The following is a 16,345-nucleotide window of genomic DNA, read 5'->3' as shown; positions in this document are numbered from 1 at the left end:
TTATACAGGTTCTACACATTCCATTTCTCCATGGCAATAGAATGTAAACATTCTATTTTTTGCCAAACATCGCCTTCAACTCAATTCTAAGTGCAGCATATTGGACGACTCCACAATCATTGATCATTCGCGACTTTAAGTCATTCCTGTTATCTCTAGAGCATCCCGTATATCTATAGCGGTGCATTTCTTCCCCATCTTACGATGGATAGGGTTTGGTGCATTCCGGAGTTCACTTATGGTCCCACAAAGGTAATCTTAGGAGAAATTCATTTTAGCATAGTGTAAATGCCTGTGCATAACAAAGCATAATTATTTTCATTATCTTCAAAGGAATTCTGTAGAAGCAGCCTTTATGTTCAGACTCTGCTGGCCTGCTGGGAGGAAACATATTACAATAAACAGGTAAGATTCATCCCACAAAAACATAAACAACAGAAAGAGAGTTGTATTTCAAGACAGTTTAGAGAAGTTGGTCATAAGAGTTCTTAATATCACTTGCAAATTGTCAGGCATGAGTAGTTGTGAAATGTTGCGAGAGGCCCTTCTGAAAGCATATGATATGGTATTTCGTGGCATGGTCACACACTTTACCTCATCTTGCAGAAGTTCATGGTCCATTATCTGCTGCTCCAGAGTCAAGGCCAGGTCCCGCCCCATGTCACCACGGAGCACATGAGAAACTGGCTGGTGTCTCTGGGCAAAACATCCCTTAGGGAGAGGTGAGCACCATGTCAGCACTCACCTTCACTGCCATTCCCTGCCACCAGCAGCACTCCAGGTTTGGGTAAAATAAACAACAGAAAAATCAGAAGCCAGGAAAGTTGAATTGCTCTGTGTTTTATTTGAAGGGTGTGGAAGGAAACCCTGGAGGAGGGAAACAACCTCGCTCGGTTGGTAAGAGAATGAGAGTTAGAGACATACTACAAGTTAGTGAGCTCTTAGGATAGATCTGTTGTGAAATTACACTAATGGGACTTCCTGTTTCATACTGCAGGCCTGGGAAGTAAACACTTGCCTAAAAATGATGGACATAGAGCATGAGGTTTTCTGCAAGCTCCGCCGCCCCATGCACTCCACCTCGCCAGCTGACATGCGAGTTCCATGTACTGCCCTGCATATTACTTAATCTATTTATCTACACATCTGGAACTACGCAGAAACAGACTAAGACAGTGTTCTCTGTGAGCACACTGCACATCGTTTAGCTTTGTCTTCTCCTTTTTGTTGATTTCAGCGATCCTAAAGTCCACAGCATCGTGGAGAGAGCTGTGAGGAGCATTCTGGGTGAGCAGTCCAATGAGCCCCGTAGCAACCTGCTCAGCCCATCTCAGGTGGTGGTGGTGCCCAGGCTCCTCCTGGCCCTGTGGCTTCAACCAGAGGAAGGCCATTCAGAGCACCCAATCCTAATAAGCGGGATGGCCGTGGGCATGGTGGCGGCCGTAGTGGAGAAGCTCTCCTGCATGTTAAAGGACCCTTCTCCTCACATCCCTTTCTCCCGGGCTGCTGCTTTTGACTCTGTGCGGTCGATCCTCGGGAGAATCAGTCAGTCCTTCTCCACGGATGACCTCCAGATCCCTTTTTATATAAGCTCTGTCTGTGCCTTCGTGGTGAACGAGGTTCAGAGCTGCTTCCAGCCCCCTGCAGCCACCCTACCAGTCCCCCCTGTCCTTGCCGTGGCCCTCTCCATTACACGACCAGCTGACATCCAAGTAGGTGAGTAGCAATGATAGAGAGCACTCTGACAGATGCCTGTTGTGATGACATCTTGGTGACTTGTAGTAGTAGAGCTCATCAGGATTGTTGTTGTCACCCATAACACAGCTTCTTCCCACCTGGAGGTTGTGGACATAACCCCTAAGACAGAGGCAGACCCAGGTTCTTCCCAACTAGATATTGTAGACATCACCCCAAAAACAGAGGCAGACCCGGCTTGTTCCCACCTGGAGGTTGTGGATATCACCCCTAAGACAGAGGCAGACCCAGCATCTTCCCACCTGGAGGTTCAAGACATCACCCCAAAAACAGAGGCAGACCCAGCTTCTTCCCACCTGGAGGTTCAAGACATCACCCCAAAAACAGTGAATGTTGTGGACATCACCCCTAATACAGAGGCAGACCCGGCTTCTTCCCACCTGAATGTTGTGGACGTCACACCTGAAGAAAAGACTCTCACGATGGCCGTCTTCACCACTCTGCCAGCTGACATCCAAGCAAGTGAGTAACACTTAGAGCACTCTGACAGGTGCCGTTTGTCATGACATCTTAGTAGAACCTTTCAACTGGCCAGTGTTTAGAACCTACGGTTTGCATTTGTTTACATTCTGTTCCTCTTTTTTCCCTTTCCAGAGGATGTTGCTGTGGTCATCCCGGATGTCACCCCACACGTCACCAAGGACGTGACACTGGATTTTTTTGCAGGCTTTGGAGGGCAGTGTGCTGCTGCGCCTGCTACAGGGAAGAGGAGGAACAATATTAATTATTCATCAGACATTCAGAAATGGGATTGAACCATAAGACCATTAAATTATTTGCATTATAATTGAACTCAATTCTGCTTTTCTTCTGTTTACTACTTAATTTCAGAACTTTTCTATAAACTTTCACTTTGCAAGTGTGGAGTAGGTTGTGTAAATACGTGGGAAACATCCCAATTTTAATGCTTTTAATCATTTACTTAGTACATTTAAAAAACATTATTCGACAACAAAAAAATGAAGGGAAAGGAAAATGGCAGACGGAAGGGAGGGTGGTGTGGCAGGTGCCGCTTCTCATACAAATGCTGTTATTTTATCTAAAACATCAGGTGTACGCCGACCCCAGCTAAGTAACTCATGCAACGATTTAAAGCGCAATGATGTGTTTTATCTCCAGTACATTGCCATGATTGTCAGTTATGTAGCTGCTCTATTTATAATCTCAGTGCGTCCTTGCTGGGATGACACAATCAATCTACTGCCGGAGAATATCAACACCAAACACATTGGTTCACCATTCCACGGGAGCGGACAGTACACAGCATACCATAATGTTCTGGATAATGGCCAAGTCTACCTCGCTCCCTATTCCACTGACCTGCTTAGGCGTAACAAACACAAGTCCAACATTTATCGGAAACTGTTCAACTACCTGTTCACTACCCTCCTGCTCTCCGGGGATGTGCAACTCAATCCTGGGCCTAACATCACCGAGCCAGCGATACTCACTGAAGTGGAAAGCAGTGGATGGCCTCGTCCACTGATCGTCGCCGCTGCGGAAGTGGGGGAATGCTATGGTCTCATGGTTTCTCTTGACACTTCAAACATAGTCGCTATATGCGATCCCTCACTTTGCTTCTGGTACGCAAGCTGTTTTAATTAGTTCCCAGCATCCAGTGCAAGCGGGAGGGATTGTTAATTGCGCTACCGAAATGCCCCTAATCAAAACGAAACAAAACGGCCTAAACCCAGAAAACACAGAAAATCTAACTTTTTTCAATGTGTCAATCACACTACGTATCTGAGGAGCTAACCGATCGCTGCAGCTGTACATAGTCCATCTATAATACCCAATCTACCTACCTCATCCCCATATTGTTTTTCTTTACTTTGCTGCTCTTTTGCACACCAGTATCATTACTTACACACCATCATCTGCTCATCATCATCTGCTCATCTATCACTCCAGTGTTAATCTGCTAAATTGTAATTACTTTGCTACTATGGTCTATTTATTGCAATACCTCCTCATGCCATTTGCATGCCATGCTTTGCTTTATCTTGGCCAGGTCGCAGTTGTAAATGAGAACTTGTTCTCAACTAGCTTACCTGGTTAAATAAAGGTGAAATAATAAAATAAAAAACTCTCAAGTCATCTGGGACCCACGAGCTAAGCCCAAGGGACTACTAGGAGGGCACTTGAACATTCGTAGTGTCATTCCAAAAAGTGATCAATTCAACATCTTCTCACAGACTCCAACCTTGACTTCTTCTGCCTTTCAGAGACATGGCTCCATAAAAACTCTCCATATGCTGCTTTGATTGTGCCTGGCTACAATGTTTTCAGGAGAGACAGGATTGAAGGAAGATGAGGAGGTCTGATGATTTACATTAAAGAACATTAAAGAACATATCCGATGTAAACAAATTGAGTGGTCATGTGATAATGAACTAGAATGTATTGGCCTGAACGTTACACTGTCTCCCCAAATGTATTTTACCCTTATTGGAATGTATAGACCACCTTCCACCAAAAGTGTGTTTTATATGATCAGTTTAATAACATGCTTAGGGAATGTGATTTTGGGAAAGAGGTCATCATAATGGGAGATTTTAATATTAATTATGAAGACAAGTCTTGTAGGAAAACCCTCAAACGGATCACTAATACCTTTGACCTTACACAACTAGTTAAAGGGCCAACCAGGGTGACTTGTTGCTCTAAAACACAGATTGATTTGGTGTTCAGTAATAAACCAGAGAGTGACTAAATCATTCAATATGGTTACTGGGCTATCTGATCATAATCTGACACTTATAGCCAGAAAGCTTTCTAAGAGCAGGTTTAACCTCTCTACTGTTTGAAAGACGGATCAACTAAGAATTCCTAAGAGTGAATTAAACTATTTTGAAAACGCAATTAAGGGAATTAACTGGAATGATCTCTTGTCCTATACAGATGTGGAAGCTGATAGTCGGGTTTTTCTATCCACAATCCAGACTACAATAAATGGTTTCCTAAAGAAAATCAAATCCAAACCTGGCCAAAAGAGCACTCTAGCTTGGCTAAATGTAGAAATCTGGAAATTGATGAAAGAACGAGATTATGCTCTAAAAACAGCCCTAAAATCCAAAATAGAGCATGACAGACGTAGGTTTACCATGTTGAGAAATAGGGTGATGAAAGAAATCAGACAGGCCAAGGTAAACTTTTTTATTAACATAATTGATGAAGCAAAGGGAAATTCTAAATTGATCTGGGAGAATCTAAAAAAGTGAACAGGGAAAGACCATAGTAACACTGCAAAAAGACTAGAAATCATGGTGAATAACAATCGAACACAGGATGCAGTCGAACTAGCAATAGCCTTTAATTCCTACTTTATTGACTCTGTCAGGGTACTGACACAGAACCCCTCCACTGGTTTCTTGGGCTCAGTGCTAGTAAATGACGCTCAACCTGTCTTCATCATAAGGGAGGTTTCTGAGTCAAAGGTGAACAAGGTGATTAGCTCACTAAAGAACTCTAAAGCCAAAGATGTGTTTGGGCTGGACTCTACCTTTCTTAAAAACTACAAAGAGTCACTCATTGGCCCCATTACTAAGGTCACCAACACATCTATTGGTCTGGAGGTGTTTCCAAGGGTATGGAAGTCGGCCATAATAACGGCCATCTTTAAATCGGGCGACCCTGCTGACGTGAGTAACTACAGGCCCATTAGTAGTACTACCTGTGGTGTCGAAGGTTGTTGAAAAGTGTGTAGCAGAACAACTGATTGCCCACCTCAACAACAGCCCCTTCACATTACACTCCATGCAGTTTGGCTTCAGAGCGAAACACTCCACAGAAACGGCTGACTGCTTTCTTCTGGAAAATGTGAAGTCCAAGATGGAGAAAGGGGGCGTTGTTGGGGCTGTATTTCTGGACCTAAGGAAGGCTTTTGATACTGTTAACCATGAGATTCTCATCACAAAATTGTCCAAGTTCAACTTCTCCAACGATGCCTTGAGATGGATGAAATCATACCTTGAAGGCAGAACTCAGTGTGTCAGTGAGCAATGAGCTGTCGCTCACTCTTAGCTATGATGTGGGCGTGCCCCAAGGGTCAATACTGGGGCCCCTCCTGTACATTAATGATCTGCCTTCTGTCTGTACTGGGTCTGAAGTTCAAATGTTTGCAGATGATAGTGATATATGTGCATGCAAAGAGCAAACAACAAGCTGCACAAGAACTCACTACTGTAATAGTCCAGGTTACAAAGTGGCTCAGTGACTCGTGTTTGCATCTCAATGTGAAAAAACTGTCTGCATGTTCTTCACAACAGATGCTACTGAGCCAGATGTCTATGTGTCAGGGGAGAAGCTCCAGGTGGTGAGCTCCTGAGTTGGGAAAATCTTGTGCAATACACTGACGCATGTCTTGTATTCAAGATCCTGAATGGCCTGGCTCCCCCTCCATTCCGTATTTTTGTTAACCTCTCTAGGGTAGGTGGGACGAAATCGTCCTGCACTATTCAACAGCCAGTGACACATCAGAGCGCCAAATTTAAATGTCACAGAAACTAAAAACACAGCTAAATGCAGCACTAACCTTTGATGATCTTCTTCAGATGGCACTCCTAGGACATTATGTTATACAATACATGCATGTTTTGTTCAATCAAGTTCATATTTATATCAAAAACCAGCTTTTTACATTAGCATGTGATGTTCAAAACTAGCAACTAGCATACACACCGCAAACTTCCGGTGAATTTACTTAATTACTCACGATTAACGTTCACAAAATACATGGTGACGCGCGGGCGCATTTTGTGACAAAAATTTAAAAAATATTCCATTACCGTACTTCGTAGCATGTCAAACGCAGTTTAAAATACATTTTTATGCGATTTTTCTCGTAAAATAGCGATAATATTCCAACCGGGCGACGTTGTATTCGTTCAAAGACTTAAAGAACAAAAATGGAGAATTCACATGAACGCGCATCTCCAGTGTCACTGTCCCCAGGCAGGCCAGTAAGAAACAGAGCTGCTGTACTTAGCCCAGAGACTGCAGAGCTCTCATTCCACTTTCTGGCGCCTTCTGAGAGCCAATGGAAGCCTTAGAAAATGTCACGTTACAGCAGAGATGCTGTATTTTTGATAGAGATAACCTAGAAGGACAACAAATTGTCCGACAGGGCACTTCCTTCATGGAATCATCACAGGTTTTGGCCTGCCATATGAGTTCTGTTATACTCACAGACACCATTCAACAGTTTTAGAAACTTTAGAGTGTTCTATCCAAATCTACTATTTATATGCATATTCTAGTTTCTGGGCAGGAGTAATAACCAGATTAAATCGGGTACGTTTTTTATCCGGCCGTGAAAATACTGCCCCCTATCCTAAACAGGTTAAACAAAACAAGAAAATGAACGACAGCCAAACAGTTCTGCCAGGAACATCAACTCTAAACAGAAATTAACCACCCACAAAACCCAAAGGAAAACAGGCTGCCTAAGTATGGCTCCCAATCAGAGACAACGATCTACAGCTGTCCCTGATTGAGAACCATACCCGGCCAAAACAAAGAAATACAAAACATAGAAAAAAGGACATAGAATGCCCACCCTAGTCACACCCTTGCCTAATCAAAATGGGTAACAAAAACCTCTCTATGGCCAGGGCGTGACAGGATGTAACCAGGTTTGTGGAAAAACAAGACAAAACAAATGGAAAATGAAAGGTGGAGCGACGATGGCTAGAAGATCGGTGACGTCGAACGCCGCGCGAACAAGAAGAGGATCCGACTTCGGCAGGAGTCGTGACACCATGGGAAATAAAGAAATATAGTTTAAGTGAATTGGGAAGAGTAAGAAATGAAAAACTAAAGAAAGACTAAATGGCTGTTACCTGTGCTGACATGATTAAAAGTGAAGTAAACCGTACTTTTCGCGTTGTAGTTTATATGATAAGCTCATTGGAAGGGTAACAAATTTGGCGGCACCGCTGAGATTTATTTTCATGTGAGCACCGGCCCATATTCCTGTGAGTGAGAGACATTGGGAGAGTAGCTAGCTAGCTAACGTTAGCAGGCTAACCACCTAACGGAGTGTAGCTATCTTGCCATTGCCTGCATTGTCATTGTTGCCATGTGAGTAGGACAATATGAGTCGAGAGAGGGAAACGTTGTTGGATGAAATCAAACAGAGTGTATGGACTTTAATTGAGGACAATTTACAGCACTTGTGTGTACGTTGTGGAATAGGAGTGTCACGACTTCCGCCGAAGGTGGCTCCTCTCCCTGTTCGTGTGGTGCTCGGCGGTCGTCGTTGCCGGCCTACTAGCTGCCACCGATCCCATTTTCCTTTTCGTTTGCGTCTGTCTGTTTTTTCCCCACCTGTGTTCAGTTAAATTGATTTCGGTGGGTTTATATACACCCCGCTGCATGCTAGGCTTTGTGCGGGATAATTTGTGTGTATTGCATGTTAGGGGTGCATGCCTGCACCACGGGGTTTCGATTTCTTTTCTGTAAATGTTACCGGGTGCTTCGTGACTGTGTTTTTGGAGTCGAGGTTTCTCCTCTGTGTGTGCGATTTATTCCCTGTGGGTGGCAACTACGTTTGTGCGTGTTTTTTCCCACTTGTTTGTATTTGTGAGTTCGGGACCGCCTTATTAAACGCTGTGTGCACACTAGAACTTCTTTGCTCTCCTACTCCTGATTCCTACACCCTCCCTCCTACTAGGAGGCATTGTTACAAGGAGGTGTAGATGACTGAAGTAAAAGGAAAGAGCCATCGCGCTTTGGGGCGCAAATTGATGGAAGATTACAGTGAGAAAGAGGATTTAATGGAATCAGAGGATGAGGGAATGTCTTGGCTGCTTCAACTGAAAGACGAAATCAAAGGAATATCGGACTCTGAGGATACTGGGAAAAGTCTGCCTACAAGTCCCAGCCAGTCGGCGCCAATGAGGCAAGTGGACAGCGAACCCAGCAGAGAGACGGGAGCTGCGGCAGAACGAAAAGAAGAGGGAGGGGCTCCTCAGCCCAGCAGAGAAGTGGTCTCAGCTCCAGAAAGGCACCCAACACAGAGAGAGAATGGAGTGAGTATGTCCAGTTATAAAGACTTTAAAATTCATGGACAGATCGGAGATCAGAATCAAAAAGATAAGCTCAGCTTCAGCAGCCTAGAACATCATATTGAAAATGGATGGAGAAAAGGGTACCATGAATTAGAAATCATAGAAGCAGTAATCAGAGCTATGAGCCCAGGGCTTAAGATGAGGAGTTATCTGGGGACACATCTATCTTGAGGACACATTATGCAAAGAGGGATGCTACTGAACTGTATCACAAATTGACTAAAACAACACTGCCTTGGACTTTCTAGTCCGAGTCTTTGACCTGAGACAGAAAGTGTTATCAGCCTCAGCTCGTGCCCAATCAGGACTGAAATATGGCACAGAGTTAGTCAAGAGTCAATGCCTGCAGGCCATTGTTACAGGTTTAACAAATGATAATGTCAGGGCAGAGATGAGAGTGCATCTCCAGAATATTAACACCAATGATGAACTATTGCTTGAGAAAATGCAAATTGCCCAGGGCAATGAAAGCGAACGCATGCAAAAGGCCAGGATTTCCCGTAAGTTCACACTCACACGAGTGAACGCAATATAGAGTGAGGATAACGGGGATAAAGGAAAGGAATGTGAACAGGCAGAGCCCTCACAGACCACAGTCCGAAAACAAAATAAATACAATCCTCTCCTGAGTAAAATTGATGCGAGCAATGAAGCAATCAAACAACTGACCTGTCAGGTTGCCTCATTAGTACAGTCAGTGCAGGGCCAGGGTGACTGTTCAGTTAGGAATCGCTCCAACAGAAAACCAAGCCCAACCAACAGGGAGAAAAGAAAATGCAAAAGTTGTTATGAGACTGGTCAACAGACTTGCCATCATTGCTACAAATGTGGCAGGGATAGCCATTGGACAGCAGGATGTAGGATCAGCGGCTACGCACATCCATCGGGAAACATGGGGGGGGTCACAACCATGGAATGGGGAGTGACCTCAGATACATCTAGTTCCATCCAGTGTTGCAGTGGCTGCAGTGCAAAGGTAAAGAGAATCTCAGAGTTTAAGTTGTGTTCATTGTGTCATAAAGCTGCCTATTGTTCCAAAGTGTGCCAACCAGATCATTGGAAACAGCACCAACCTACATGTATGAAAGCTCGCAAGACTGACCACAACGCCCCCTGTCCCATGACACAGAGAGAGTGGGGACCAACTACCCCAGCTACCAAAGGACATTGTAATATAGCACAGCTCATTGGTAGAAAAATGTCAAGTGTGGTGTTATATGGGGGTGTAAAGACACAGGGGCTCAGGTATCCATCATAACTGAGGAATGGAGAAATGTTGAACATTACATGGAAGAATGCACTGAGAAACACTCACTTGAAATGGTAAAAGCAACACTCAATAATGTTCAGACACAACAGAATGACTGTGTAACGTGGATATCCACGGTCACACTAAGGCCATCAGTGCAAGATGAGCTGTCATGGTGGGGGGGAACAGTTACAGACCGACTGACTGCCTCCACACGATATCATGCAGGCTCAGTTAAAGGATGCGGCTGTATCGAGAATCTTGGAACTGAAAAAATCAAAGGACTAAGCCTAAACCAACAGAATGTCAACAAGAGTCATACAAAGTCAAACCGTTACTGCAAGAGTGGAACAGGCTCCATGTCTCACCAGATGGATTATTACAAAGGAAAACAGCAAAAAGGGCACAGGTTGTGGTACCAAGTCAGTATAGAACACTGATTTACAAGTACTTTCACACTGAAATGGCCCATCTAGGAACAGAAAGAGTGTTGAACTTAGCACGAGAACGCTTTTATTGGCCGCACATGCAACATGACATTGAACATTTTATCACCAATGTGTGTAAGTGTATCAAACCAAAGAAACCCAGTGTAATAACTAGGGCCCCAATGCAACATGTACGAGCTACAACTCCTTTCCAGATGATTTCAATTGACTATGTGCATTTGGAGAAAAGCAGGCACAGGACTCACAAGACTGGGGAGACATGCAGGAGGCCTGGCTCTGGGAGCAGGCACAGGATTCACCAGGCTGGAGAGACATGCAGGAGGCCTGGCTCTGGGAGCAGGCACAGTATTCACCAGGCTGGAGAGACAAGCAGAAGGCCTGGCTCTGGGAGCAGGCACAGGATTCACCAGGCTGGAGAGACAAGCAGAAGGCCTGGCTCTGGGAGCAGGCACAGGACTCACCAGACTGGGGAGACATGCAGGAGGCCTGGCTCTGGGAGCAGGCACAGGATTCACCAGGCTGGAGAGACAAGCAGAAGGCCTGGCTCTGGGAGCAGGCACAGGATTCACCGGGCTGTGGGGGAGCACTGGAGATCTGGTGCGTAGGCTTGACACCACCTGTCCTGGCTGAGTTGTCATTGTAGCCCGGCACGGGTGAAGCGCTGGCACAGGGCGAACTGGGCTATGCTGGAGATTGAGGGCTGCCGTGCGTAGAGCAGGCGCAGGGTAGGCTGGACCTAGGAGACGCACTGGTGGCCAGATGTGCTGCGCCGGCGCACTTCTCCCTGGCTGGATGCCCACTCTATCACGGCACTTGCGGGTTGCTGGTATCGACCGCACCGGACTGTGCGTGCAGATGGGCGAGACCGTGCGCACTTCCGCATAGCACAGTGCTCTCCACGTCAACTGCTCCCCACGATAAGCACAAAAAATTATTTGGGGGCTGCCTCTCAGGCTCCCGTAGCTCCCTTAACTTGTCCTCCCAGAATCGTCGTTCCGACTTCCATGTCCATCCTTCTCCCCGATGCTCCAATCCACGCTGATTGGTCTTCTTTTGGTGGGTGGTTCTGTAACGGCCGTCGGAAGGAGTAGACCAAGGCGCAATGTGGAGAGTGCTCATCATTTAATTTTAATAGAACACTTTAAACAAAACAAGAAAACGAACAACAGCCAAACAGTTCTGTCAGGAACATCAACTCTAAACAGAAATGAACCACCCACAAAACCCAAAGGAAAACAGGCTGCCTAAGTATGGCTCCCAATCAGAGACAACGATCTACAGCTGTCCCTGATTGAGAACCATACCCGGCCAAATCAAAGAAATACAAAATATAGAAAAAAGGACATAGAATGCCCACTCTAGTCACACCCTGGCCTAACCAAAATAGAGAACAAAAAACCTCGCTATGCATGACAGACGCACTCGCAATGCGTGACAGACGCATTCACATGCCATCGGAAACTTGGAACCTCAGAGTTAAAATGAATGTAAGTTATTAGTGTAGAGCTTCCTACTGGTTGGTTCTCATACTTCACAAGTGGGAAACTTGAAATCATCATTCCATAATGAGTTAATGAGTCAGAAATGTCAGAATTTCCTAGTTCCGACTTGATGGGCCTTCTATGATGTAGGGCAGGTCAGTAACCAAATTATTTTACTGTGCCCAGACGCACAGACTTTTATGGTCACACAAGTTTCCACCGGTGGATTCAAAATGAGTAGCCTAACAATTATTTACATGGCCCCAGGTACATTTGCAACCAAATTATTTTTCTGTGAGAAATCAATAATAGTTGCACACATAGGGTAACAGTGAGCAATGGGCAAGATAACCATAGACGGGAAGTTGACAATAGCTTATTATTAGTGTAAATACATTGTATTTCTATGGTTGCAGTCCTCTAAGATTGAATTGCATTGAATTGAATGAATCAGATCCAATGATTTACCACCCGTAGGGTAGGGTACCGCTAGTCTTCATTATTATAATCACCATCTCAATCATTATCACCATACCATCATAGTCTTATTCTTCTGTATCTGAGACTCATCTGACACTACCTTAGATATGGCAGTCTGCAACTCAATACACTGCCCCTGCATGGTGTTCAGTGTCCCCTGCATGTGGTTAATCGAATGCTTAACATCGTTCAGCAGGATCTGAATCTCAAGCCTGCAAGAAATCAGGTGGTTCAATATACTGAGATGACAAGAGGCTTCAGACCATGCCCATTGGACCATCTTTAGGATTCTTTCTCACTTAACACCAATATAATTAGGAATGTAACTTTGTGCAGAAGATGTTACTATAGTGTTATTTAGAAGAAAAAAAGTGTACTTTGTCAGGCGCCAAAAGGATGACGGGATGTCTCCCTGCTCCAGTGAGCTCTGCTGGCAGGTCTTGCTCACTGTTGGAGGAATGGGAGACAAATTAAAGGAAAAATATCTATGGTTGTTCAGCAATGCTCTCTCTAATTCTCTCTTTCTCTCTTTCTTTCTTTCTTTCTTTCTCTCGGAGGACCTGAGCCCTAGGACCATGCCTCGGGACTACCTGGCATGATGACTCCTTGCTGTCCCCAGTCCACCTGGCCATGCTGCTGCTCCAGTTTCAACTGTTCTGCCTGCGGCTACGGAACCCTGACCTGTTCACCGGACGTGCTTGTTGCACCCTCGACAACTACAATGATTATTATTATTTGACCATGCTGGTCATTTATGAACATTTTAACATCTTGACCATGTTCTGTTATAATATCCACCCGGCACAGCCAGAAGAGGACTGGCCACCCCTCATAGCCTGTTTCCTCTCTAGGTTTCTTCCTAGGTTTTTGGCCTTTCTAGGGAGTTTTTCCTAGGGAGTTTTTCCTAGCCACCGTGCCTCTTTCACATGCATTGCTTGCTGTTTGGGGTTTTAGGCTGGGTTTCTGTACAGCACTTTGAGATTTCAGCTGATATACGAAGGGCTATATAAATAAAATTTGATTTGATTTGAATGAAACATTCATGGCATAATGGGGATTGTCCTTCTCTGTGAAAAGAATAACAACAGCTGGGGTTTACTTTCTCACTTTTAGATAATGTAATACAATCTTTAAACCCATCAGAAGTGTAGTGCTACCTCCATGAAAATATCGGCCCCTGTTATTTTGGGCTGCATTGCCCCAATGTTGACCACTAGTTCCAACTTGTGATGAGAAGGTCTTGATGAAATGATCAGGTCAACATTTTGTTAGACATTTCAGAGATAGCATTAACAATTGTACATGAGACAGTGCTTCCAGATATTGAGGTATCTTCCTTCTGAGGTATGTAAACAAATCTGGTGTGTGAGTACTCACATGAAAGGTATCCATGATTCTAGATTAAGCCAATCATGTATGTGATTACCATCCTATGGGTCAGCAATGGAATGATTGCTACTCAGCTTTCAGGCGACTTTATGTCTTGGGCCTGGATGAATCATTGAAATACAAGTATTATTGTGAATTTGTGATGCATAATTGTCATTGTAATTTGGAATATTCCATCAAAGTTATTTGTTTTGACAGTCAAACCAATTAACTCTTACGATGAATCACTTGACTTGAGTAACTTAAGTTGACGGAAGTAGCAACTTTATATTCTGACCTAGACACTGACTCCTGCAATGCCTAATACATAATCTATGCATGTTATTGACTCATCATAGTATATAGCCGAGGGTCTCATAGTCCAAAAACAGCATTGGCCATTGGACTGCTCAGTCAAAAAAACTAACTTTCACGCTTAATCACTTGACTGGAGTAACTTGAGTTCGGAACTAAAACATTAAAAGTAGGCTATAGCCTGACCATATCCTTACCTTGGACAAGCGTATCCAAAAGGCCTATCCAGTTGTGCGTGAAGATACCTTTAGGCAGATAAAAGCGCGGTACGGGTTGAGACATGCTCGTTAATGTGAATCTGTAACACTGATATAAAAGCACGTTTTCATTTACAATTTACACTGTAGAATGACCTACAAGCCAATCATAATCTAGTTTTAAACAATACCGTGGGTTCCATGGAACGTCACAAACATATTAGGCCACTTGCGTCACAGATTACAGTCGCTGAACATGGGTTTAATAGCTATATTGGCTATATGTACAGTATATGCACATCGTATTGAATTGAGATTACATTTACTGCACCACTGTAATTATGTAGCCTAATCCTATGAGGATCATATGTGAAATGTCAGAATCATGGCACATGAAAACATAATGAAATTGACTGCAGATTATACAATTCACTGTGACACAATATCCATGTAATTTCGATTAAATTATGTTGAACCAACGTGGAATAAACATTGAATTGATGTATGTGCCCAGTGGGAAGTGATCAATTCGAAATGATTGAATACATACAGTATTACAAAGAAATCGATTAAAAATTGCTTCGAAAAGCTCGAAAAAGTCGAATTTCCCTGGGCCACCCAAAAGTAAAATGTATGTACGCATTACTGTACATCGTTTTGGATGAAAGCGTCTGCTTTCAAATCTCTGACTCTCACACATATTTACAATCTCGCGATGTTTATTTCTGGCGCTTTCACGTTTGCGGGATTTTGTGAAGTAAATGATGCGCAGGAGAGCTCTATGAAATCAGGGACATGGTCAAGATGGCGACATGAGAGGTTTTAACATTTCTAGCTGAGGAACAATTTTAGGGTTTTCTCACAAAGTTTATAGTTTTAGACTGCAGTTGCAATTTGTTTTTGTCACAAAAAATGATATCTAACCATACAATGAATAATATTGTAATTAATCAAACCATTGACATATATTTTTGATGATTTCCAACGAACAAGCTAGCTATCGAAAAGTTTTAGCCTGTGTAGTTGTTAGCCTGCTAACGTCTTCATAGCTAGTAGCATGTAATCATGACATGACCAAACTGTTGCTGAGATAATGGATGTTGAAACTTCCAAGGAGAAAAGAGGCATTGTTGAAACTCACTCATATGCTTGCAGTGTAAAAAAGGGGGTGAATGTGATTCATACCCGAATACCCCAACCAAGGAGCAACTTCAAAAGAAGCTGAGAAGTGAACCATCAATAAGCCAGCTACAGGACAACATCGTCCGTATCCTCACGGCTAAAATCAAAGACAGCGCAGATGACATCATGAATTTGGTGTAAAAGAGCACTATCAGTATCGTTAACCTGAAGAAATTGATTGATTTCAGTGCTGAGGAAGTAAAAACTCTGAAGCAGCACAACGCAACACTGAACATTCAGGTTGCAAAGCAGGAGAAGAAACTCACTGAAATGGAGTCAAAGGTAAACGAGAATGACCGGTATAGTCGGAGATTTTGTTGTCAGTATAGAACTATGTAAAGAAAAAAAGTATTTAATAAGATTATTTCATTCATTCAGATCTAGGATGTGTTGTTTTAGTGTTCCCTTTATTTTTTTGAGCAGTAAGGGAACACTTAAACAACACATCCTAGATCTGAATGAAAGAAATAATCTTATTAAATACTTTTTTCTTTACATAGTTCAATGTGCTGACAACAAAATCACACAAAAATAATCAATGGAAATACAATTTATCAACCCATAGAGGTCTGGATTTGGAGTCACACTCAAAATTAAAGTGGAAAACCACACTACAGGGTGATCCAACTTTGATGTAATGTCCTTAAAACAAGTTAAAATGAGGCTCAGTAGTGTGTGTGGCCTCCACATGCCTGTATGACCTCCCTACAACGCCTGGGCATGCACCTGATGAGGTGGTGGATGGTCTCCTGAGGGATCTCCTCCCAGACCTGGACTAAAGCATCCGCCAACTCCTGGA

General features: G+C 43.6%; 1 protein-coding gene and 1 long non-coding RNA gene across 2 annotated transcripts; one reads left to right on the top strand and one right to left on the bottom strand.

Moving 5' to 3' along the window:
• The first annotated feature begins 612 nt into the window (after positions 1 to 612).
• On the top strand, positions 613 to 2,521 carry LOC115202572 (uncharacterized). Its single transcript, XM_029766687.1, has 4 exons — positions 613 to 722; positions 1,238 to 1,716; positions 1,825 to 2,217; positions 2,350 to 2,521. Exons 1-4 carry the CDS (start codon positions 613 to 615, stop codon positions 2,508 to 2,510), a joined length of 1,143 nt encoding a protein of 380 aa, XP_029622547.1. The 3' UTR covers positions 2,511 to 2,521.
• Positions 2,522 to 12,663: 10,142 nt separating this feature from the next.
• Positions 12,664 to 13,831, bottom strand: LOC115202728 (uncharacterized). Its single transcript, XR_003880032.1, has 3 exons — positions 13,642 to 13,831; positions 12,862 to 12,931; positions 12,664 to 12,696 (listed from the first exon to the last, which is right to left on the bottom strand). It is a non-coding gene; the product is annotated as an uncharacterized LOC115202728 (long non-coding RNA).
• Positions 13,832 to 16,345: the final 2,514 nt, after the last annotated feature.

Source organism: Salmo trutta, chromosome 12 (genome assembly GCF_901001165.1).
Source record: "Salmo trutta chromosome 12, fSalTru1.1, whole genome shotgun sequence".
In the NCBI taxonomy this organism is placed as follows: Eukaryota; Metazoa; Chordata; class Actinopteri; order Salmoniformes; family Salmonidae; genus Salmo; species Salmo trutta.
This window is presented reverse-complemented; position numbering and strand designations above follow the sequence as displayed.

Excerpts from the sequence above, each read along its gene's own strand:
- LOC115202572 (XM_029766687.1), top strand. The coding sequence starts at position 613 with ATGGTCCATTATCTGCTGCTCCAGAGTCAAGGCCAGGTCCCGCCCCAT. Across the intron at positions 723-1,237 it reads AAAACATCCCTTAGGGAGAG|CGATCCTAAAGTCCACAGCA; the intron begins GTGAGCACCATG and ends TGTTGATTTCAG. Across the intron at positions 2,218-2,349 it reads GCCAGCTGACATCCAAGCAA|AGGATGTTGCTGTGGTCATC; the intron begins GTGAGTAACACT and ends TTCCCTTTCCAG.